The following is a 23,805-nucleotide window of genomic DNA, read 5'->3' as shown; positions in this document are numbered from 1 at the left end:
TCGTGAACTAAGCTCTGTGTGATCCACTGAACCACAAGGGCAGCCAAGCCCCGCCATGAACAGTCAGGGCCAGCACAAGGAGGCTACAGGAATAGTAGCCCTGACTCCCTCATAACATGGTGGTGGTGGTGCCCCTGGCCTTCCTCCCTCAGTTCACACTCATGTGTAAATGAGGGGGGTCTTCTGAGCAGTTGATGGAGGAGGAAAGAGGCCAAGCTAAGTCTGTAGGTTATGTGAGTGAGTGTGAGCCAGGGCTGCTGACATTCCACTGAAGACGGAAAAGCATTCTTGGTTCCCAGGTGGCTCAACTGAGCCATTTCTTGTGTTCCTATTCCCAGTTTCAACCAACACCATCCAAGACCTGCAAAGAACTAGTACCAGATATCCATACTGTCAGGAACAAGAGCGTGGGGTATCCTTCCTGACAAGTCACTCAGGCCAGCAGGGATGCCAGCTGGGACAAGATGGCCCTGGCACAGGTGATAGAGAAAGAACTATAATGAACATCAGTGGAACCCTGATGTCAAATGTCTCATCAGGGACTCTGGTTTCTCCCATTAATCCAGGACTCGAAATCAATTGCTGCCCCAGAGGTGCCAATAAAGATAGTACACACTCACTATGAGACTAAGAAAGTCTGGGCAGCTGGAAGGGCGGGCTGTTGGGGATACTGTCCATCTATTTTGTCTTCAAGGCAGCCACACTCAGCCCTCCTCTACTGGGAATACGGACTACTGATGGCGCAAAGCTTCATCTCACTGCTTTACCTAAATGAGATCTCTTCCTATGGAGTGAAACAGCTGGTTGATAACTGCCTGATGGGTCTAGGCAGGAGAGAGGCAAAGGTCCAGCACTTACTTTAGACAATTCTGCAGGGCCATCCCAGCTCCAGCGCTCCCTTTGAAGTCAGTCGAAGCCTTCAAGCACAAGGAAGGCATCTCCTCTGCTGGATCCTGCTGCCTGACTCCGGTTCCATGTGTATTTCCTGACACACTTCTACCTCTCATCCTTCCTGTCGCTCTCCAGATCAGGGTCTGTTTCCAGGAAACTCACCTTCAGGCATCTCCAAGCTCAGGTCAATGTGTTTGAAAACCCAAAGGATGCTGACTTGTGGTAGAATATTATTTTCACGTGTGTGACTTTTGTTTATGCTATATTTGTTTAACTCTGTGAAGCCGGGTTACTTTGCCTGTCTAAAACACCTAGTGGTCCCAATAAAGAGCTGAAAGGTCAATAGCAAGGCAGGAGCAAGGATAGGTGGGGCTGACAGGCAGAGAATATAAAAGGAAGGAGAAAAAAAAACGAGAAGAGCAACAGAACAAGGAGAGGAGGATGTCAGGGGCTAGCCACCCAGCCACCCAGCCACCCAGCCAGCCAAGGAGTAAGAAGGATAGTAAGAAAGAGAAAGGTGAAAGACCAGAGGGAAAAGGTAGATATGTTCATTTAAGATAAGAAAAGCTGGCTAGAAACAAGCCAAACTAAGCCCAGACATTCATAAGTAATAAGACTCTGTGTGTAATTTACATGAGAGCAGGGTGGTGGTCCCCAAAAAGACAAAAGAGCAAAAATTTCGAACAATACTGACTCAGTCTCTTGACTCAAGAGACCCCCCACAGTTGCCCATGCACTAGTCCAAGAGTGGAGCCTTAACATGTTATTCCTAGCCTGTCCTCTCCCACTGCAGGTTATGGAAGTTACCCAGAAGCAGGAAAAGACAACCGATCCCACACTTCGTTGGTCAGAGATATTCATGTACCCTCAAAATCACAGGACTATGGAGAACTTCAGAAAATTACAGCAAAGCCTTTGTAAGACAAGGGCAAATCCAGGGACCTCTTCGAAGGAAGGTAATCAAACTTGTCCTTCCAAAGTAAAGAGGAAGTGCTACTAACATTCATGAGGTCCACGGGGGATTCAGGAGTATGCAAGAGTATTTTTAGCAAATGACAGAATAATGGAGAAAACAGGTTGATTGATTGACAAACAACCCAATTTTTAATCTGAACATCTTTAATAAATTCTATGATACAGGATTATCCATCTTATCTCACCCAGATTGCTGTCCTTCAGAAGGAGATGGCCTTGATTCCAGAGGCCAGAGTAAGTGGTTTTATCACAAGACTTGCCGTAAATGCTCATACTGTGCAGCGCCAGTCAGCCCCCACGAGCCAAGTCTCACTAAGTTTATTTGTTGTTTTTTCCAGACTGAGTTTCTCTGTGTAGCCCTGGCTGTCCTGAACTCGCTCTGTAGACCAGGCTGGTTTTGAACTCACAGAGATCAACCTGCCTCTACCACCTGAGTGCTGAGGTTAAAGTTGTTCATCACCACCACCCAGCAGGGTTTTTTTTAATTTATTACATCTTGTTTAGTATGAGTATGGGTGTGAATATGTACATGTATGTGGGGGTCACATGTCATGGCACAAATGTGAAGGTCAGAGGACAACATGTGGGAGTCAGTTCTGTCCTTTGAAACCATGGAGGTCTCCAGAATCAAATTCAGCTTGTCAGGCTTGGCAGGAAGCCCCTCTGCCTACTGAGCCGTCTTTCTGACCAGCTACAAACAGGAAATGTCATTTTGTATAATCCTAAATTTGAAAACCAGCAAAATACAAATGCCATTTTCACCTGGATGCAGTCATGCTGTCCCAAGAATCTGCGGTCACAGTGACATGTCTCACGTGTTGACAGAATGCTAAGTTCTTATCCTTTTGAAAATATTTTATTTTTATCTGTATACGTATTTTGCCAGCATGTATGTCTGTGCACCACTGTGTGCCTCTTGCCTGCCAAGTCTAGAAGAAGAGGATGTCAAAGCCCCTGGAACTGGAGTTGCAGATAGCTGTGAGCCACCATGAGGGAAGTGGGAACCGAACCTGGATCCACTGAGTCATCTTTGTAGCCCTTCTTCTCTAAAAAAAAAAAAGAAAAGAAAAGAAAAAAGAAATAAACAGAAACTGTGGGTGCCTGCATGTGTGTACATTTGTGTATATGGGTGTGTGTACCTGTGCCTCAGCAAGCCTGTGGAGGTCAAAGGACAACCTAGGTAGAGGTCCTTGCTTGCTGCCTTATTTGAGACTCAATCCGTTGTTTGCACCTGTTGTTTGTTCCAGGGTAGCTGGCCCTGGAAGTTCTGGGAATTCTGTCTCCATCTTCCGTCTCATCAGGAGAGCATTGGATTGCCAGCATGTGCTGGCACACCCAGTTTTATGACGGTTCTAAAACCCTCATGAGGCTTTTTGTTGTTATTGTTTTTGGTTCTTCGAAACGAGGGTTGCTCTGAAACTCACTTCATAGACCAGACTGGCCTTGAACTCACAGAGATCCTTCCGAGTGCTGGGATTAACAGTGTGAGCCTCCACACCTGGCTCGTTTATTTTTGAAACAGGGTTTCACCTGTCCCAGGCTGGCTTTGAACTCCTGATTCTAATTGCTTGAATTGCAGTTATCTGCCACCATGCCTATACAGGGACCGGAATCAGATCCAAGGTTTTCTTCATGCAGCATACGCCCTCTATCAACTGAGGTAGCCCCCAGCTCAAAATGCTAGGTTGTTAGTATCCAGGCTCTCCTGATCCTTGCAGCCTCTCAAAGCAGGAGCAGAGCTGGGCCATCCTACAGAGGATGCAAAGAGAGAGAGAGACATACAGAAGCTAAGTCATCTTCCCATGATTACAAAGCGCTGGAACTCCAACCCCACCTGTCCAATAGAGTCTGTGTCTTTGCAGGGTGAGGTGGTACTTGCCTGTAACCCCAGCCCTGAGGAGATGGAGGCAGGAGGATCAATATGAATTTGAGGCCAGATGGGCTTTAGCCATGTAGTGAATTTCATAATAGCCCTAAGCACAGTGTGGGACCCTTTCTGAAAATACAAAACAAGTCATGCATAGCAGGTCACACCTATAATTCCAGCACTTGAGAGGTAAAGACAGGAGTTATCACAAGTTCAAGGTCAACCTCAGCTACATAGTGACCCCAAGGACAGTAAGCTATGTGAGACCTTGTCTTAAAAAGTAAATAAACGCAGGCTGGAGAGACAGATCAACAGATAAAAGTACCTGTTGTCCTTCCAGAGGATGGGAGTTGGCATACAGCTCCAGGGGACACAGTGCCCTTTTCTGGTCCATGGGCGCCCACATGAACATATGCACACACATAAATAAATCATAAAGAAAGGGCTGGGTGGATGGCTCAGTGGTTAAGAACACTAGCTGTTCTTCCAGAGTTCCTGAGTTCAATTCCCAGCAACCTCATGGTGGCTCACAACCATCTGTAATGAAATCTGGTGCCCCCTTCTGGCCTGCAGGGATACATGGAGGCAGAACACTGTATACTTAATAAACAAATCTTAAAAAAAAATCATAAAGAAAACATTTAAATAAACAATAAAGACTGAGTTTTTACTTAACTATGGTGTCAAACTGTAACAATCACCGAACTAAAGTTGGGAGTCTCATTAGGTACCCAGGAGCCCCTAGTGTTTGGCCAAAGTGTCTTGAAACAAAATAAAGTTCCCAGGCAGGAGGATCTCTGTGAGTTCGAGGCCAGCCTGGTCTATAAAATGAGAGTACCTGTTTCTTAACCACCGAGCCATCTCTCCAATGAGACCCTGTTTCTAAAAAAGCACCACTTTTCCAATTATCTTTGTTGTGGTTGAGACATGTAGCCTAACCTGTCCTCAGAATCCCGCCTAGCAAAGGATGAACCTGAACTCCTGATCCTCCTGCTTCTGCTCCCTATGTATAGAATAACAAGTGAGCACCACCATTCCTAGTTTATACCAGGCTGGGGCGGGAAGGCCAGCTCTGGGCTGATTCTGGCAACTAAGAATAACAGTAGTTAGTAATGCCTGTCTCCCCGTGTGTGTCAGTTAAATTAGATTCAGCAATATCTGGAAAGCTTTCAGCGTAATGTTAGGTACCTGTGAACTGTCCCGTAACAGTATCCTACGACACTTACGTTCTCAGACATGGAGGGAAGCCCCCTTCCTCACATGAGCATACTTTTGGATGGACCTGACTAGTTGAGATTCACTGCCTTGGGTAGTGTAGGGCCGGATGAGTCATTCAATTTCAATGGTCATTATTTTGAAGGCCTGGAAGGCAGACCTCCTGGATGTTATCTCCCGTAACTCATTCTGTGGCCCACAAATAGAAAGGACAATAATTCAGATATGGTGAGGGCCCAAAGACACCCCCACACCCATCCCCCCACCTCCAATAGAAAGCCCCCTGCAGCCAAATGGCAAGTTGTGCTGTTGTGATAAAGCAGAAGGCTGTTTGAAAATAATCAGAAGTTCTCTCAGGAAGCCCAATTATATTTTTACATCAAGAATCAAAATGCTGGTGGGGTAGACTTCAGCCTAGCCTTCATGAACCTTTTATCCTGTAATTAAGCCAGCTCTGCTGCTGGGTTAATTCTTCCCTGAATGACACCACCCTTTGAGCCAGCCCGTATGTCGGGAGCAGGCTTCAGTCTGATGATCTATTACACCAATACATCACTGTGGTGAGCTGCCTCCTTAATGATTTATCCATAACACATCATCAGAGCGAGGCACACTCATAATATATTGCTCAATAAGTCTGCAGTGGCCAAGGGAGGGAGTGATGGGCAGCAGCCCACTCCATGTCCTGACATGGCTGGTGTCATGAGTGTGGGCCCACACTGGGCTCTCCCTTTCTAAAGCAATGTTTATACAGACAGGAGATCTCTCATGCCAATGGCTTTCAAAACTTGAGAAATCATGAGCCTGGGCAGGAAGGCCCCTCCTGTCTAGCTGGGTTATCTAGGCCTGTCATGTCTAAACATTCTCTCTCCCTAGGAGGCCAGGGCCACTGCACGCCCTGATCCTAAGGAGTGTCATCCACTCTGTAGTCTATGCCAAGGGTCCCTCACCACCACCCAGCACTGTGAAAACCACAGCCTGGGCCACGCAACAGGAGCACCCTTTGTTAAAATCGTAGACTGTGGGGCTGGAGAGCTGGCTCAGTCTGTTAGCTGTGTAAGCATGAGGATCTGAGTCTGATCATCCACATAGTCAGGGGACAAGCTGAGCATGGTGGCACATGTTTCTAGTACTCCTCTAGGGAAGTGGAGACAGGAAGATCTGACGGACTCACTGGCCAGTCAGCTTAGCCCAATCAGTGAGCCTTGGGCTAAGTGAGAAACCAATCTCAAAAAACAAGGTGAGCAGCTCCTGAAGAATGACAGCCAAGGTTGACATCCACCCTGTACATGTATACACACACACACACACACACACACACACACACACACACACATATACACAAACACACAATTGGTTTATTTATTTATTTATTTATTTATTTATTGGTTTTTCAAGGCAGGGTTTCTCTGTATAGCTTTGGAACCTGTCCTGGAACTCACTCTGTAGTCCAGGTTGGCCTTGAACTCACAGAGATCCGCCTGCCTCCACCTCCCCAGTGCTGGGATTAAAGGTGTGCATCACCACCACCCTGCTCACACAATCTTTCTTAAAAATTATTTATTTATTATTTAGTGTGTGCCGTGATGTGCATATGGAGGTCAGAAGAAAAACTTGCAGGAGTCAGTCGCTCTCCTTCTACCATGTGGGTCCTGGTGTCAAGCTCAGACTGTCAGGCTTAGTGGCAAACACCTTCATCTACCAGGTCACATCACCAGAACACCTTCCATGCAGAATTGTCTTAAGCAGAGACTATGGTGTGAGACTGCCTCACTTGAATCAAGTGCTGAGTGTAACAATACTGTTTCATGAAGACACTGGAAGCCTGAATAAGACAGTGTGCAGAGAGCAGCTGGTCTACAGAAAGCACTCTGACATGCTCCCACAAGCACAGTTGGGTAGAACACTGGCCTACCATACCAGAGAATATGGGTTCGAGCCCCAGCACCACACTAGAGGTAGAAGAAAGCATTTCACCAGGGTTAGTGCTGTGGTAACTATCTTAATTCTGAAGGATTCAAAGTCTTCAGGCTTACCTCTCTATATCGTATTCTTCGTTCTAAGAAGCCTTGGTAAAAATTGTATTTATTTATATGCTTCTTCTGCTCAAAAGAAATAGGGGAGGAAGTGGAGAAATGGGTGTTTACAGAAATACATAGTATGATGAAAATGGAGGCATTGGGGACATCGGAGTAAAGCAAATGAAGGTTAAACAAGATTTAAGCAAAAGTAGCATGTAAAGTGGGGAGAAGTGGGTGAGGACCCCAGGCCCTCACATCCTTGGCAGCCATGCAGGAGAACTAATTGCCTTGCTCAAAAAGCTAAGGATGGGCTTCCCAGTCCAACAATCTCACTAAAGAGGTGGGTCCTGGCTTGTTTTGGTTTTTTGTTTTTTTGTTTTGGGGTTTTTTTTTTTTTGTAAATGCACAAAGAAACGGCACAGGAATGGTCCTTGCAGCATCCTAGACAGCAACCTCGACACCAAGAAGGGGCTGTGCATGTGAGAAGGGTAACCCACTTCATAGAGGTTTATTTTGTTGTTTCGTTTTTAAGATGCATTTGTTTGTGTATTTTAAGTCCATGGATGTTCTGTCTGCATGCACACCTGCATGCCAGAAGAAGGCATCAGATTCCGTGAGAATTGCATGATTCCGTGAGACTATAGTTATAGAAGGTTGTGAGCTTCCATGTCAGTGCTGGGAATTGAACTCAGGGCTTCAGGAAGAGCAGCCAGTGCTTTTTAACCATTGAGCCATCTCTCCGGCCTCTATTTATTTTTTGAGACCAGGTCTCTCTATGTAGCTCTTATCTTTCCTGGAATTTGCTAAGTAGATCAGGCTGGTCTCAAACTCACAGAGATCTTCCTGCTTCAGCCTCCCAAGTGCTGGGAATAAAGGGGTACACCACCACACCAGATTTAAGATTTATTTTTATTTCTATTTATGTGTATGTGTCTGTGTGTATGAATGCCATGGCTGTGCCAATGCCAGAGGAGGCCAAAAGAGGACATCAGATCTCCTAAGACAGTGTTATAGGCAGTTGTGAGAAGTCCAGCATGGGTGATGGGGACTGAACTTGAGCCCTCTAGGAGAGCAGCAATGTTTTTAATCACTGAACCACCAATCAGTCCCCTAAAAAAATATTAATGGGAAGTATAAATGCCAAGTCCAAGAAGATAACACAGGGCACTTTGTTTTGAATTTTATAAGTTTAGTCATTTCAAACTGGGCTAATATTTACATGTATGTGATTGTACTTATATATTCTTTGCCCTTCTTGTGTGCTTGAGGATATGACACCAAAGCTATGCCTAAGTGTAGATTTAATTGAATTTAACACTCAAGGCTAACTGGGTAACTAAGACACCAGATTGACCAAAACCATAACAAATAAATCTTCCTCCTTGTTCAGAAGCAGCGCCAGTTTTCCTTGAACTAAGATGTGACAGAGCATTCTCTCATGGGTCTCTGTGAGAGAAAAGATGGATAGTGACATTTCCTCTGGATACAGAAATAGTCTGCAAAGCAGGAGCATGCCCCAGCATCCTGAGATGCTGGTCACAGACTCAGCATCAACCAAGAATTGAGCAGCATCATCTCAGAGCCAATGGTCTTCCTGAGGCAGGTGGGAGGCAGGCACACCTTCATGCATTGCTGGGGGTGAGACAAGCTAACTGTGGGTAAGACTCTCCCCAGACTCCTGATCCTAGTCAACACCCCATTAAGGACCTCGTACTGGCACAAAACACAGCCCTGGCACTGAAGACATCCACTCCGTGTATGTGGGTAGCATCCAAGCTGCCAGGACAGGCTACTTGCCTCAGTCAGCAGAGCCCAGGGAGGCTGGTGGTAAAGCCCCAGGGATCTCCTAAGGAGGCAGTTAACATTCATGGGAGAACACAGAAGCATCTTGGAGTTCTAACCAAGCACCCTGAGAGGGTCTAAGCAGCCAGTGTCTCCCTCAGAATTCTTCAGCAGGCTGAATGTTCCCACTCGTCAGCCCTGGGGGTGCATGCTGCTCTGTGTGTGGCTCTGCACGCTCGAAATGTGGGGTGGCTCCTTTTCCTTGCATCTCTATTTCTGAAGTTGCAGGAAGCTTGAGTGTTTACAAAGTTTGACTGCAGACAGCATCTAGTTCCACTTTGGTACTTCAAAATGAACTTGGTGTTGACCTTGTCATCTCCATGGTCAGGATGGGAGCCGTTCATTGGTTCATCCACTTGACACATGTACTTTTTTTTTTTTTTAGTTTTTTGAGACAGGGTTTCTCTGTGTGACAGTCCTGGCCCTCCTGGATCCCACTCTGTAGACCAGGCTGGCCTCAAACTCGCAGAGATCTGGCTGCCTCTGCTTCCCAAGTGCTGGGAATTAAAGGCGTGTGCTGCCACTGTTCAGAGACACGTGTACTTTTGAGTGTCTGTTGGGTTCCAGATATCTGTGCTGGAGTTGGATGTGGCTCAAAGCCGTGAGCATCAGGAATGGAGCCCAGTTGTTTTGATTAGATGAGAGAAGAAAGAGGTGAGAGCCCTTCCCTGTCACCTCTCCTGAGTGTACCCAAAAGAAGGTAAGGAATGAGGAGGGCTGACAAGACACAGAGGAGAGCCACTGACACTGAGACAAGCCAGGCATGTCAGTTTGGGAGGTGGAAGCTGGAGTTATCGTGAGGTCAAGGTCATCCTCAGCTACATAGTGAGTTCAAAGCCAGCCTGGTCTGTTGCTCTCTCTCTCTCCTCCCCCCTTCCTTTTCCTCTTCCTCTTCTTCTCCCTGCCCTATCAGAAGTAACTAAATAAAAATAAATGTCTTGTTTGTTTGTTTGTTTTTAATGAAACCTACCACCCACCACTGGGTAAATTCCAAGAGTAGAGACATTCCTAAGACACTTTTTTGGTTCCCTTTTTGCTCTTTACTTAAAAATGTATGTTTACTAATTCGTGAATATGGTACTGGAAAGAGATGGTAACAAGACTACATAGTGAGACCCCTGGGTTTTTGTTTTTCAGGACAGGGTTTTCTCTTTGTAGCCCTGGCTGTCCTGGAACTCACTGTGTAGACAAGGCTGCCTCAGAGATCTGCTTGGGATTAAAGATGTGTGCCGCCTCGCTCAGCTGAGACCCTTGTCTTAAAAAACAAACAAAAGAGGTGGTAACTCTTTTGAGACTGAGAGAGCCAAGTGCTTGAACAAATGACTGGTGGGGGCAGCACCATTCCATGTTGCTTCTTGTCTGCGTTAATGTAACGCACGTTCCTCCACCTGTCCTAGACACAGACGGCAAAGACCACGGCCAAGAGCTCAGCTTCTGCTGCCGTGTGATCCGAAACTCAGTGAGGTAGACGCTATGAGTGCTGCCTTGCAGATTAGGAAATCGAGTCCTCTCGCTGCACAAGACCGTCATAGGTTAGGCTTTTGGTTCCTCTGGGGCGGGGTTTCCACTGCTCCTCACTGCCTCCCTACCTCCACCGTCCTTCCTTCTTCCTCTACATGAAATTTACCGAGGTGTCATTGAGTAGAGAGTGTTAGAAAACACTGCTCTGGGCAGTCTCCAAGGGCCCAGCACAGTTAGTTCCTTCTTCTCCGGCTCCTACACACATACACCCTCAAGCCTCTGTTGTTTGTCCCGTGGCCTGTTCCCTCCCATCTCTACTCCATCCCAATAGCACCCTAGGACCTCAGCGTCCTAAACCGCCACCAGAACGTTATTTCACAAGGACACTTGCCAACCTTGAAAGACAAGGTACCCGGAGGCAAGGAAATAAAGCCATCTTTCTAGTTGAACAGCGCGAGGGCGCAGCGCCCTCTGGTGGTGCTGCAGCTCACTGCTCCCGGGCGGTGACATTTTCAGACAATCAATATCTCATTATTAACCATAATCACAACCTGATGTTTACTTTTGGAGACGTGTTCTGGCAAGGGACGCACATGCACTTTTCTGCACGATTCCTAGGCCTGCGATCCTAAATGCCACAATGACTATTAAACAGTGTCCTGCCAGTAAGCAAACAGGAGGGAGCCGAGATTGACGGTCTTTCTTTTTCATCTAAGCTGCTCACCAAAAAAACAAAGCATCCGCTGAAGCCAGTGACCTTTCACTAACTGCTGGAAGGCAAATGCTTGATAAATAATAAATGGACCCCTACTCGTTGTTGCTTGAAACCATCTTTTAATTAAAAGAAGCGAACAGTGAGAAGGTCAGGTGACTGATGCTTAAGTTAGAGTCCAGGAAAGGCGTCAATCAAGGGTAAAATTAAGCTTGAAATGCCATGTGATTGTCAGCTTAGCAATTCGACAACAACAACAAAAACTCCCTCTGCAGCTCGCCGGTGGAGGGAAGCAATGGTAGTTGGAGGTAACGTGTGTAGGGGACATGAAGCTTTACTCTCTGCCTCCTTTACCCTCCCCTAGCAACCTTCCACTGTGCCTCAGCAATAGCCAGCCCCTCGCCTGGCGCACCATCTCCACAGAAACTGCTTTGGAGCTAGGCTCATCCAATCAGAGACCAGCATGCCACACTGAGCACTACCCTAGGAGAGTGACATGGAAGCCATTTCTTGTCTTTTCCACAGGAGGGCAACTGCCCTTCTCTGCTAGGCAAGGTGACCTCCACCAAGTGGCTCATTGAAACCCTGGCAGCCCACAGCTCACCGGGCGGTGATGCTGGTGATGACCTGCCTCTGGGATAGACCTCAAGGGCACAGAGCATGAAGAAGTGAAAGCTCCCACCTCCCTGCCCCACCCTCACTCAACCACCTCTGGCTGAGGCAGAGCAGCTGACCTCTACTCTTAGGGCCACATTGTGTCAGATGCCCTCACTCCAGGACAGACTCCAGAGTGCCAGTCCAGTCCAGTGTCCTGAATGGACAAGGCCCAGGGACTCCAAGTGGACCACATCTGGGTCCTCTGGAGTTAGGCAGGTACTAGTAGTAGTTCAGGGGAAACTTTATCAACCTGCTTTAATGGCTATGTTTTTAAAGAAGACCAGGCTGGCTCAAACATGGGGCAATCCACCTGCCTCAGCCTCCTAAGTGATGGGATTAGATATAGCTGCCTTCAATTTCTTGCATGTTATGTGTGTTCACGTGCAGGAATGTATGAGCAGATGTGTGTAGAGGTGAGGGCATTCACTTGACTTGGCTCTCTCCTCAGTCCCTGACTGAACTTTTGTTGTAGTTGCCTTTCTCCTTCCTGTCCTTAACTGAGAACACTTCCCTGACCAGATCCCACCTGCGCTGTGCCCTGCCACTGCCACTGCCACCGCCCCAGCCACCACCAGTAAGTAGTTCATTCATTCTCCTACCTCTGAACCTTATTCTTTGCTAGCAACTTTGTCTGTTTCCTAAGTACCTCTATCCCTGCCACCCGGGCACTGGGCTATAACGCCCACCCGAACAGAATTAAAGCCCTGTTCCCAATTCCTTCCCCACTGGCCCCCTCTTCAGGATATTGCCAGTCTCCCGGTCACTCACGTCTGTAACTGGGACTAGCTAGCTTCCCTCCCTTTTTCCATCTCTCCCTCCCAAAGTCCTGAGCAAGCTTTCTGTTAAGCTGATGCTGCCTTCATGACAACATAGTTTTCCAGCTGAACCCTTCTATGTAGCTGCCAAGGTCATCACAGTCCAGTCCCACCCTGTCTGTTCAAACCTGATTCCCCTCACTCAAAATACCCATCCATTCCCATGGCAAAACCAGTAAGCTGCGCATTCACCATCTCAATTCATCTCAGACACGAACCCAAATTCCAGGCGGAGCTTGCCCTTGTTTTGTCAGCTGGTGACTGTGATGGGCACAAGGTGACACCAGTATAAATGGACACCCAGAAGGACCCAGCTCTTCAGACTTGTCTTCTGCAAACTTCACTGAAGCCTGGACACCTGCCTCCGGCTTCAGGCCCTCGGCTGCCAGAGCTCTTGGGAGGGCCTGCTCCTGAAAAGCTGTTCAATGCTTCAGTGGCCACAAAGTGAAAATGTCTGTCCTTGTTTGTTCTTAATAGGAAAGAAATGCTTGTAGCTGAATGCAGGCCACAGGAAGTTCGGTGTGGGCACAGGCAGCAGGCTAGGCATACAAACCATAGAGAAGTGCCGGAGGGTAGTCCCTGTGGAGGTTTAGCTGGAAGCTGATACTCAGTCTGAACCATAAAATTTCCAAACTGAGCCACCATTTGAAATAGAACCTAATCTCTAAAGGCCAGGGGGCAGGGGTGTCCAGCACAGAACCTTCCGAGTTCCCTCAGGCTATTCCAAGATTAATCTAAAGAGGATCATCCCTCCCAACACCCCCTCCCCTCCCAATCTCCACTGCGCCTCCTTTTGTGTGAGTATGGGTGTACACGCACATGTGGAGGCCAGGTCAACCTCAGGTGTCATTCCTCAGGTGCCACCACCCTGTCTTTGAGTCAGGTCTGTAATTTGGCCTGGAACTCAGCAAGGAGGCTAAGCTGGCTGGCTAGCTGGACCCAGGGACCCAACGACCTGTCTCCTGGCATGAGGATTGCATGTATTGACTGGCTTCTGCTTTTCACTTGGACTCTGGGGATCAAACTCCTCCAACTGAGCCTCTACCAAAGGCCTCTACGTAATTTGAAAGGACTCCTGTCCACCTCAGTGCTTCTCAAGCCACTGTCTTCTCAACCTGATTTTAAGACTTTCCTAAGGCAAGAAGGGGTCCCATCCTCTCCAAACACCAGAGCAGCCAGAGGGAGGATCCTGTACAGACCAGGACTTCAGTCCTTAACCTTACAGGTCCCTGTGGCAGCAGCTCTGTCCCCTTCACAGATGCTATCCCGAGTACCCTCCCTTCCACAGGCTGACTCTCAGTATCAGAACAAGTATAGAAAGGCATTCTCACACACTGATGGTGAGGCAGAATTTAAAAAACAAAAACCCAGGCTGGGCGATGGTGGCGCACGCCTTTAATCCCAGCACTCGGGAGGCAGAGGCAGGTGGATCTCTATGAGTTCAAGGCCAGCCTAGTCTATAGAGCAAGTTCCAGGACAGGCTCCAAAGCTACCCCAAAATTAATTAAACAAATAAATAAATAAATAAATAAATACCCAGAAACGTAAGGGCTGGAGGAGGGAGCTGAGCCAGCTCTGGGTTGCCTTACTGAGAACATTGCCTGTGGTACCACTGTCAGGAGCTCTCCCCACAGTCTATGGGGTATTTGGGATCCAATTAGCATCTAACATCTCCAAATGGATGAGATTTGCATCTCCATCTGAAAGTGAAGTCCCCCCCAGTCAAGAGGAATCATAATTCAGGATCAACACTAGAAGCAGTAGACAACACAGAGGCACTTCAGCTGGGGCTCTGTCACCTTCACTGAGCTCTCACACACAATGGGGTAGACAGGCTGAGACGTGGGCTTTGTCCTTCAGACCAGACAGGGAAGGCCTATACTCAGAGAACTGGTTGGAAAAGCCACAGAGAAATGGAGAGCTGCATGGGAAAGCCACAGAGGCTTTAAGATAAGGACCGTCTGGCTGGGTGGTGGTGGCACACACCTTTAATCCCAGCACTCGGGAGGCAGAGGCAGGCAGATCTCTGTGAGTTCAACACCAGCCTGGTCTATACAGCGAGTTCCAGGACACGCTGCAAAGCTACACTGAGAAACCCGGTCTTGAAGAAGAAAAAAGGACCGTCTGAAGCTGCTGTTGACTACAGGATGAAAACTACTACGCACAAATACAAGAGTGGCATCACATCGAGTGTCTTGTTTACTAATAAAACACAGTATAATGAAGCAGACCAGGAAGGCAGGATCTCCCTGGAGAAGACCCAACCCCTACCATCTTGGAAATTGGGTTACTGATAAAAATGCCAGTCTTTAGCAAGGTGTGATCATTTATTCAACCAACAAACATTTTCTAAGTAGCCTATGAGCGGCAAGTCCATGCTAATCATCTCCAACACACTTAACTCATGACACTCAACTTATGGTTTTGGTCTTCGTCTGCATCAGGTAGGTCATAAGTCTTACTGCAGCTGGCTGGGTCTCTGCTGGGCCTCTCAAGCTGCAGTCAATAGCTCTACAGGAAAAGTACAAATGCCACCTGCAGATGGAAACACTTGGTCGAGGGACCACACCACGTGGGAAGGTAGAATTCTGTGGGATCCAGATGAGAAAAAATGGCGAGGTTCAGATGTGGCAGTCCACAGCCAGCACAAGGCACCTGTAGAGGTTTCCTGGTGATAGTGACTTTGAAAGCATCAGAGAACCCTTTATTTAACCGTGTCATGAATAAAAGTCCACAGAACTGGTGCTTTCAAATCACGGTACTGAGATTTATGACAACCCAGAAACAGCAACTACGAGAAGGCAGACATGCCTGAGATGGAAACCAACGGAGTCCAAGCAGTTCAGCAGTGTCCCAGGTGGTGAGCATGCTCAGTGCACAGAAGGGTCTCTGGAAGAGGGTACGGCCATCCCTGGCTCCTGCTGCTCCTGTGCAGGCTGCTTCTGGGCATCTTCCTGAGGCTGGTTTCCTTCCAACGGAACTTGGGGTCTGACATTGACCTGTTAGGGTTTGAGAGAATGTGACTACCATCACCTTGCTTACAAGGCACAAGCATGTCTCTCAGATGCTACCAGTGTACATGGCTGGCTGCAGCCACGTGACCAGGCATACTCTGGCATTAGGGAAACATTTAGCAATGACATCTTAAGTCAAACCCCCTTATGACAAACAGCAAGTGCACAAAAATGTCTCTAGAACCACATTCTCAAGAGCCTAACAGCAATTTGTTGCAAGCCATAGAATCCCAGTTTATTCAACATGACAGTATTTGACCTGGAGTTAAAGTAATGAGACAAGGTTTTGGGAAGCAAACCACTCCCTTTCACTGACAGAGAGATACCACCAACTGAAATTACTATTTGTGTGTGGTAGTGTGTGTGCGTGCTCACACTTGCACAAAAGCACAACTGAGCACACAAGCTCCTGCTGAGTTACACCCCGGCCCAACAGCAATAGCTTTGACAATTAGGTACTCACAGTCCTTGCTTCTTTTACTCGTCTTAAAATGACACCTTCTGCCAGCAAAGCCTTCCCCGTCTTCACAAATAACTCTTCCTCATCTGTCTCTCCCAGATCCTGCAGCTCCATGTACTTCTCCACAAACCTGAAATTCCAAGCAGCCCAACCAAGGCCTGTGTTGGTTGGGGCTGTGGCGACATCTCCTACACAGTAGCAAGCAAGCCCCAGAGAGAGCTGCCTAGAGGAGCACCCCTCCTGAAGGAGACCTCCACACAACTCCTCAAAATGACAGTTGAGCCATGCTGTGATGGCACATACCTTTCCACACTCAGGGGACAGAGAAAGGTGGATCTCTGTGAGTTCAAGGCCGGTCTACAGAACTAGTTCTAGGATATCCAGGGCTCCACAGAGAAGCCCTGTCTCAAACCAACCCCTCCCCCAAAGAACATTGGAACCCTCAGGGGAGCTTGATCTCTTCAGGTCTGAGAAATACTCACCGCTGACAGGTAGACTTGAAGTTTGGGTTGAACAAATCAAAAGCTTTCTGACCAGATCCATAGGCAGAAAAGAATTTCCTAGAAATTACAAAAGCAATATGAATCTCCAATTATAGTCTACAGAGAGTGGAGCAGAATGAATGCTGAGTAACTGCCAGGCCCTGAGAAGTTATAGAGCCTAAACCAAAGAACAAAGCATCAAGTGGGACAGAAGAGTCTCGGTGAGACTCCCTCTTCCTTCTGCCCAACTTCCCTGTTCCCCTCAGAGAGCAAGTCTCACGTGTGCCACATTCAGGAATGTCCCACCACAGATAACACTACAGCTGCATCATTCCGTGTGTCTGTGAGTTTGTATGTGTGTGTCTGTGTACTACATGCACGCTGAATGTCTGGGTGCACGTGGAGGACAGAGCAGGACATCAGGTGTCTTCCTCCACCAGTCTCCACTTCAGTGCTTTGAGACCAGGTCTCTCACTGGCCTGGGAGCTCACCATTTTGGCTAGGCTGGCCAGCCAAGATCTGCTTTACCTCTGCCCCCAAGGCTGAGGTGACAGGCACATGTAGCCAGGCCCAGTTTCTCACGTGGGTGCTAGAGTCATACTCAGGTCTTCACACCTGTACAGCAAGAGCTCTTACACATTGCATTTTCAAGTTCCTCAGCCACATTCTCTAACCCAAAAGAAGGGTACTCATCATCATCCTTTTTAACTGGGGAAGCATCTATGTACCAAAAATTGACCCTTTTTGGGCCTTTGAAGTGACTTAGCAGGTAAAGGCACTTGTGGCCAAACCTAACAACCTGTGTTTGATCCCTAGAACCCACATGATGGAAGGAGAGGACTCTCTGACTTCTACATGCATGCTGTAGCATGTACTCAAAACATGTGCATACATACATGCACATCTCCACTTTAATAAAATACAATAAAAATTTAAAAGCCCTGAAGTGTACCAGTGACATTTAGTACAATCAATCATACTACTATCACCACAATAGTTGCAGAACTTTTTAAAATTGCGTCTATGTGTTTACTTAGTGTGTAGGTGGCGCATGTCACAACACATGAGTGGAGTTCAGAGGGCAAGTAGAAGAAGTAGATTCTCTCCTTCTACCTTGTGGATCCTGGACTTGAAATCAGGTCATAAGGCTCAGAAGCAACTGCCTTTACCCACTGAGCCACCTTGCTGGTCCTCTAAAACATTCCGATGACCCCCCCCCCAGAGGCCTGGTACCATTAAGCACTCACACCCTCACCCCGTATCTTGTGTTTTTAGCGATTATCTCAAATCAGTGCAGAGACTATTTCTAATCCTATGCCATCAAGATTGTTGCAAGAATGCCTGTGCTGCCTGGTGTACTGTGCAAGTAAGTCTGTGGAATAAATCCACAAAATGGTACTATGAGATCAAGCTATGTGCTTATTTAACTGTTAAAAACAAAAAATAAAACAAAACCCAATCTTCCAACTGCACACATACTAAATGGATAAATGTAGTAAATTATATTTTTAAAAACCCAGCAACAACAACAACAAAAACCTCAAATGTGGTACCACATTCTTGGAATTCCAGAAGTCAGGTGGTAACTGCAGAAAGTTCAACATCATCCTGGGCTAAAAGTAAATATGTAAGATAGCTGAATTTACTGAAAAGAACCTTCCCAAACACTCTAAACATAAAGGTAAACAGGCCAACAAAAAGTAAAACTGTAGATGTGAATATGTTATATAATTTAGTACCTAACACAAACAGGGTTTGACAGGGAGACAACAGAAAACTTGTAAAATGAAATAAACAACTTCTACACACTAAGAAAGGCATTGTGGAGCTAGAGAGACAGCTCAATAGTGAAGAGCACTCACTGCTCTTCCAGAGGACCTGAGTTCAATTTCCAGCACCCAGGACAGGAGCTTCACAACTGACCCTAACTCCAACTTCAGGGTATCTGACCCCGTCTTCCAGCCTCCTCCAGCAGTGAACACACACAGCACACAAATAAACATGCAGGCAAAACTCTTACACACATAAAATAAAAAATAAATCTGTATTTTAAGATGGGTTAAATTTTGTCTATGCTGTGGAACATTTGTTTAATGATGAAAAGATGTGTTGCATTCTTTTATGTTGCATTTGTTAAACTCTGTGAAGCTGTGTTACTTTGTCTGTCTAAAACAGCTGCACAGCAATACCAAGGCAGGAGAAAGGATGAGCAGGGCAGGCAGAAAGAATAAATAGGAATCTGGAAGGAGGGTGAAGAGAGACTAAGGAGCAAGGAGAGGAGGACACCAGGGGCAGCCACCCAGCCAGCCATGGAGTAAGAGTGAAAGGTATACAGAAGTAAGAAAAAGCCCAGAGACAAAAGGTAGATGGGATAATTTAAGAAAAGCTGGTTAGAAATAAGCCAAGCAAGTTGGGCAGTGGTGATGCACGCCTCTAATTCCAGCACTTGGGAAGCAGAGACAGGAGGATCTCTATGAGGTCAAGATCAGCCTGGTCTACAGAGTGAGTTCCAAGACAGGCTCCAAAGCTACGGAAAAACCCTGTCTCAAAAAACCAAAATAAATAAATGAATAAACAAGCCAAGCTAAGGCTGGGCGTTTGTAAGTAAGAAAAAGTCTCTATGTGTGATTATTTGAGAAATGGGTGACAGGCCCTCAAAAGAGCAAAAGAGTAAAAAACAGCCAACAACATCCTCTGGCCTCCTGGGGCACCTGCATTCACATGCACAGAGACATATAATTAAAAATGAAAATAAATCTTAAAAACAACAAAATACCAGGAGGCAGAGGCAGAGGCAGGTGGATCTCTGAGTTAGAGGCCAGGCTGGTTTACAGAGTGAGTTCCAGGACAGCCAGGGCTACAGAGAGAAACCCAGTCTTGAAAAACTGAAAAACAAAACAAAACAAAACCCCTTTTAAACAGCATCCTCCTTCACCTTTACAACTCTAGGGTTTTGTCTTACAATGTGAAACAAGATTACAGGGACAATGTTTCCAAAGTGACAAAGCTAAGTTCCAGGAGCTGCCTTCAAACCACTACCTCAAAAGTTGGGTGATGGGTGATCCGTTCTCTCTCCTTCATGCTTTCCTTTCATTTCTCAATTTTCTATAATCAGTATGTATTAATATGCCAGACAAGGTGATACATCCCTATAATGCCAGGAATCCAGAGGCAGGAAGATCCCATGTCTCAAGAGAAAAAAAAGAAGAAATGCATGCTAAAGAAATAAAGTAGGCCAACACTTTTCCTCAAACTTCTGGTGATGACTACTTTAAGTGCTTTGCACTCCTAAGCATCCTTTCCTGGTGGCTTCAGTGATTGTTAGACGTTAAATCCACAGACCATGTTCCTTCCAAAGAAGCAACTTAAGCTTGGAGTCAGATGTAATTTCCCAGATCTGCCACCCTCCTGTGCAGCCATAGGCAGTTAACCTCTTGAGCCTCATAGTTCTCTTGAATAAAACAGAAGCAATGATTAACTGACTACTTTGACAGGGTTAAACTATATGAGATGATGTTTGTGAAGGGCTTATCATGGTACCTCAAAAAAAAAAAAAAAAAGAAAAAAAGAAAAAAATGACTGCCAGTAAACAGACAACTTTAGTTACAATGTTATGTCAGTTTGGGGGCTTCAGATTCCACTTCTTAGAAGTTCTGTTTCTGCCAGGCAGTGGTGGCACATGCCTCAAGTCCCAGCACTTGGGAGGTAGAGGCAGTTGGATCTCTGAGTTCGAGGCCAGCATGGTCTACAGAGTAAATTTCAGGACAGCCAGGACTATACAGAGAAATCCTGTCTCAAGCGAACAAACCAACAAACACTTCTATTTGCTCTCACCACAGGGAAGGAGACATCATTTTACTTACTATACAAGACCAACCCCAGGAAGCATGCCCCTGTCACCAACCCCAGGAAGCATGCCCCTGTCAGCTCGTTAGCAGACTTCTACATAAACCTTCCTTTCTGAAGGTCTGTTGTGTCATGCTCACTACAAGAGATAGCCACTCACGCTCGAATCTGATCTTCCCGGTAAAAGATGTCCTGGATGTCGGCTTTGGCTTTGCCATATCGCAAACGGGGCCTTCGGAAGACAGGCTCTCTCAGCGGCGGAAAGGCCTCATATACGTCAAACCACAGCGGCTTCTCCTTCAACACTCCAGCACGCATCAGATTCCTCGTCCTTAGAGGAAATAGAACCAAGGTCAGTCGATCACAATGGCCTGCCAAAGTCCCTGAACCAACTCAAGGCAGCCCGAGCAGCACAGCACAGCACAGCACCGGTGAGCTGAGCACGACTTCCCACATCCCACAACAACCCAGCAAAGCCAAAGTGTTGAGTCCCGTTGTTTAGGTCTCACGTAGCCTAGGACAGCCTTAAGCTCAGTACGCAGTGGAGGATAACCTTGAACTTAGTAGTGACTCCCTGAACTCCTCCAGTGCGACAATTACAGCGTGCCCACGCCAGGTTATCTTTTTGTTTTGACAAAAGTCCAACAGTAGCCTGACAGGCCTGACTTTCGCTACGTGGCCCAGGCTGGCCTGGGTCTTGCGGCGATCGTCACGCTTCACCTCCCAAGTGCTCAGAAAACGGGCAGGGGCCACCACACTCAACTTGAAGCCACTCCGTCTTCTTGCTCGTATCCCATCCCCCAGCCCAGCCACCGTTCCATGGTGGAAACGCAAGGACCGTCCGGGTCAAGCCCTTCAGCGTCTTCTTTATTCTAGGTCTCCACGCAAGTGGGGTGGCAAACACAATCTTTAAAGCGACGGATAAGGAATCCGAGGGGACGGCGACAAACATCCCGAGCCAGGAGGGAGCACGAAGGCTTCTCACGGCTCGGACACCCGCAACCGCGTCCCGCTCCAGCCACGCCAGGAGGGTCGTGACCCGCCGGGAACCCTGCTCACTCACGCACCGGGTAAACACGCTCCCAATCGTCTCCAGCCGGCTCCCCGCCATGGCCACCTAGGGCAGAAAGCCACTAGCTACGGCCGGAAGCGGAAGCAAACAAGCGAAGGGGGAACAAGCCGCTGGCCGAGCCGAGGATCGCAGTCTCGTCTCAGCGCCATCCGGAGGGCGGAGCCAGGCAGAAGCAAACGACGGGCTGAGCTGGCGCGGCGTTGCTCCCGCGGCGCGAGCGGGACTCAGGCAGGAGCAATCGATAGCCGGGCCGAAAGGGCGGGAGTGCGCCAAAGCTACGCGGGAGTAGTCAGTGCAGTTCAGGGCAAAGACTGAGTGTGGCACTTGCTTTCTTCTTTCTGACTTTGGGGAGCTTCCTTCCTGCACTTCCTGCCCCAGGTCGGGCAGTGTGGAGGGCTCGCGGAGATTAGGCACATCCTACAGTCGGGGCAGCCATCCAGTCTTGACATTTGAGGCCACCAGCGCCAGGCTCGATTAGGCCTAATCTTGGCCACTCGGGCTACGCAGGAGGAAACTGAGACCCAGCGAGAGGCGACGTCACTTTCCCAGGTGACACGACCGTCCAGGCCTCCTTCCTTTAACGGGGCTCGCTGGAGCAGTCTGCTCTCGCGCCCAGTGGAAAGCCGCCTGCAAGTAGCGCTTCCTCCGCTGGAGGCGGCACTCGCCCGCCAGCCCGCCAGCCCTGGAGTTTAAAAAGTGACAAACGTTCTGAACTAACGCGTCCGGAGAAGGAAACTGAAAATCTGGGGGGAAAGTAGCCTGTCCGTGTTCAGCTGTTCAAAGCATGGGTTTTGGAGGGATGGGTGCCTTAGATCAGGAGAGGCACTCCATAGAAATTAAGGCACTTATTTGTGCAAGGGCCGGCATCGTTGTTTGTAGCTACAAGACTAAAAAGAAAAAAAACAAAAAAAAATCCATCGGGCTGGAGAAAGCTCAACAGTTAAGAGCACTGGCCCAGGTTCGAGTTCCAACACTCACATAACCACCTGTAACTCCTATTTCAGGGGAATTCGATATCCTCTTCTGACCTCTGCAAGCACCAGGCACAAGCATATATGCAGGCAAAATATCCATACACATATAATTAATTAGTTAGTTAAAATTCGTCGAATGGCCGGGCTGTGGTGGCGCCTGCCTTTAATCACAGCACTTGAGATGCGGAGGATCTCGGAGTTCGAGGTCAGGATAGCCAGGGGATATGTAGAGAGACCCGATCTCTCAAAACAAACAAACAAAAAAGTAGCTGGAAAATTAGAGTTCATGCGTTCTGTGAGACCTTATGCAGCTATTAAAATTAGCAAACTAGGTCCATTTGTATCTACCTAGATTAGAGTCCATGGCTTGTGGTTAAATGAAAAAAAAAAAAGAAGAAGAAGAACAAACTACATCACTCGAGTGGGATTCCAGCCTGTAAGAGGGAAAAAAGAAAACCATTCACATGTGCCAGTGTTTTATAAAACCTGTGCCAAAGGATGTGGGACTGTGGACTTCAGTTATCCGCAGGACAAAAAATACAAGGGTGAATTCAGAAGTGGTTTTCTCTCCTTATTTTGCCTTGCAAAGGTTTGTATTCATATGTAAACTTTTTGACCCAATGAATGTTTTGAATCACACACTAGGTCTCCCAGGAGCCCATTATCTTTCTTTGTCCTTAGGAAAAACTATGAGGTCATCTAGAAATCCTCTCACTCTAAGGGAGGTCTCTGAAGGGAAGGTGGAGAATGTTTTCAGGGCAATTGCGGCTTGTTTATGTTATCTCACAGATAACTCCGCCTACCCACGGCGTTGCTATTATCATTCTCATTATGGATGGGAAAGCAAAGCCGTAGGAAGTTAATTACCTTTGTCTGATATGCAACGGATTTAGGCCCAACCTGGGCACCCCACAGTGCTTGCTACCTTAACTAGCCTAATGCTGGAGACTGGGGAACTGAAAGGCTGTAAGAAAACTGGCCTTAGCAGCTGGAGATGCTGAGGCCTAAACTGAGAGATGGGCATCACTTCTGCCTCAAAACTCTAGCCCCGGGGGCTGGAGTTGTGGCAGATCAGTTAAGTGCATATATTTCTCTTTCGAAGCACCTGAGTTCCCAGCATCACAACGACCTGTTAACTCCCACTCCACAGAGACCTGATGGCTCTGGAGTTCGTGGGCACCAGCCTGTACCTACACACACACACACACACACACTGAGAGTAGTTTTGAAAATAAAATAATTCTTTTAAAAAAGAGAGATGTGTGTCTGCAAGTCCACTACCTATAAACCAAGACATTATACTAAGTGTTTAACCTTAAAAGGAAAGGAAAGGAAAAAGGAATCAACTGTCAAGAGCTCCTAGGTCCTGGGTCCCTGAGATCTAGGGGAATCAGCTCTGGGGAGTAAACATGCTCCTAGCTAAATATAACCTTCCCAGTGCTCAACAACTTTCTAATTCTGTCTGTGTACGAGCTATCAACCGGCCTAGACTACAGACATA

At 47.3% G+C, this 23,805-nt stretch overlaps 1 protein-coding gene across 2 annotated transcripts; it reads right to left on the bottom strand.

Moving 5' to 3' along the window:
- Positions 1-14,764: 14,764 nt before the first annotated feature.
- On the bottom strand, positions 14,765-21,522 carry Mrps23 (mitochondrial ribosomal protein S23). Of its 2 annotated transcripts, XM_027426294.2 has the most exons (5): positions 21,326-21,482; positions 20,419-20,589; positions 16,413-16,490; positions 15,934-16,060; positions 14,765-15,455 (listed from the first exon to the last, which is right to left on the bottom strand). In XM_027426294.2, the coding sequence occupies exons 1-5, from the start codon at positions 21,367-21,369 to the stop codon at positions 15,327-15,329; spliced, it is 549 nt and encodes a 182-aa protein (XP_027282095.1). In that variant the 5' UTR covers positions 21,370-21,482; the 3' UTR covers positions 14,765-15,326. The 2 variants fall into 2 exon arrangements, with proteins under 2 accessions (XP_027282095.1, XP_035303765.1); XM_035447874.1 differs by lacking the exon at positions 15,934-16,060 and having other exon boundaries at positions 21,326-21,522.
- Positions 21,523-23,805: the final 2,283 nt, after the last annotated feature.

Source organism: Cricetulus griseus, chromosome 7, assembly GCF_003668045.3.
Source record: "Cricetulus griseus strain 17A/GY chromosome 7, alternate assembly CriGri-PICRH-1.0, whole genome shotgun sequence".
In the NCBI taxonomy this organism is placed as follows: domain Eukaryota; kingdom Metazoa; phylum Chordata; class Mammalia; order Rodentia; family Cricetidae; genus Cricetulus; species Cricetulus griseus.
This window is presented reverse-complemented; position numbering and strand designations above follow the sequence as displayed.

Excerpts from the sequence above, each read along its gene's own strand:
- Mrps23 (XM_027426294.2), bottom strand. The coding sequence starts at position 21,369 with ATGGCGGGGAGCCGGCTGGAGACGATTGGGAGCGTGTTTACCCG. Across the intron at positions 16,491-20,418 it reads CGGGAAGATCAGATTCGAGC|GAAATTCTTTTCTGCCTATG; the intron begins GTGAGTGGCTAT and ends TGTAATTTCTAG. Across the intron at positions 15,456-15,933 it reads GAGTAAAAGAAGCAAGGACT|GTCAATGTCAGACCCCAAGT; the intron begins GTGAGTACCTAA and ends AAACCCTAACAG.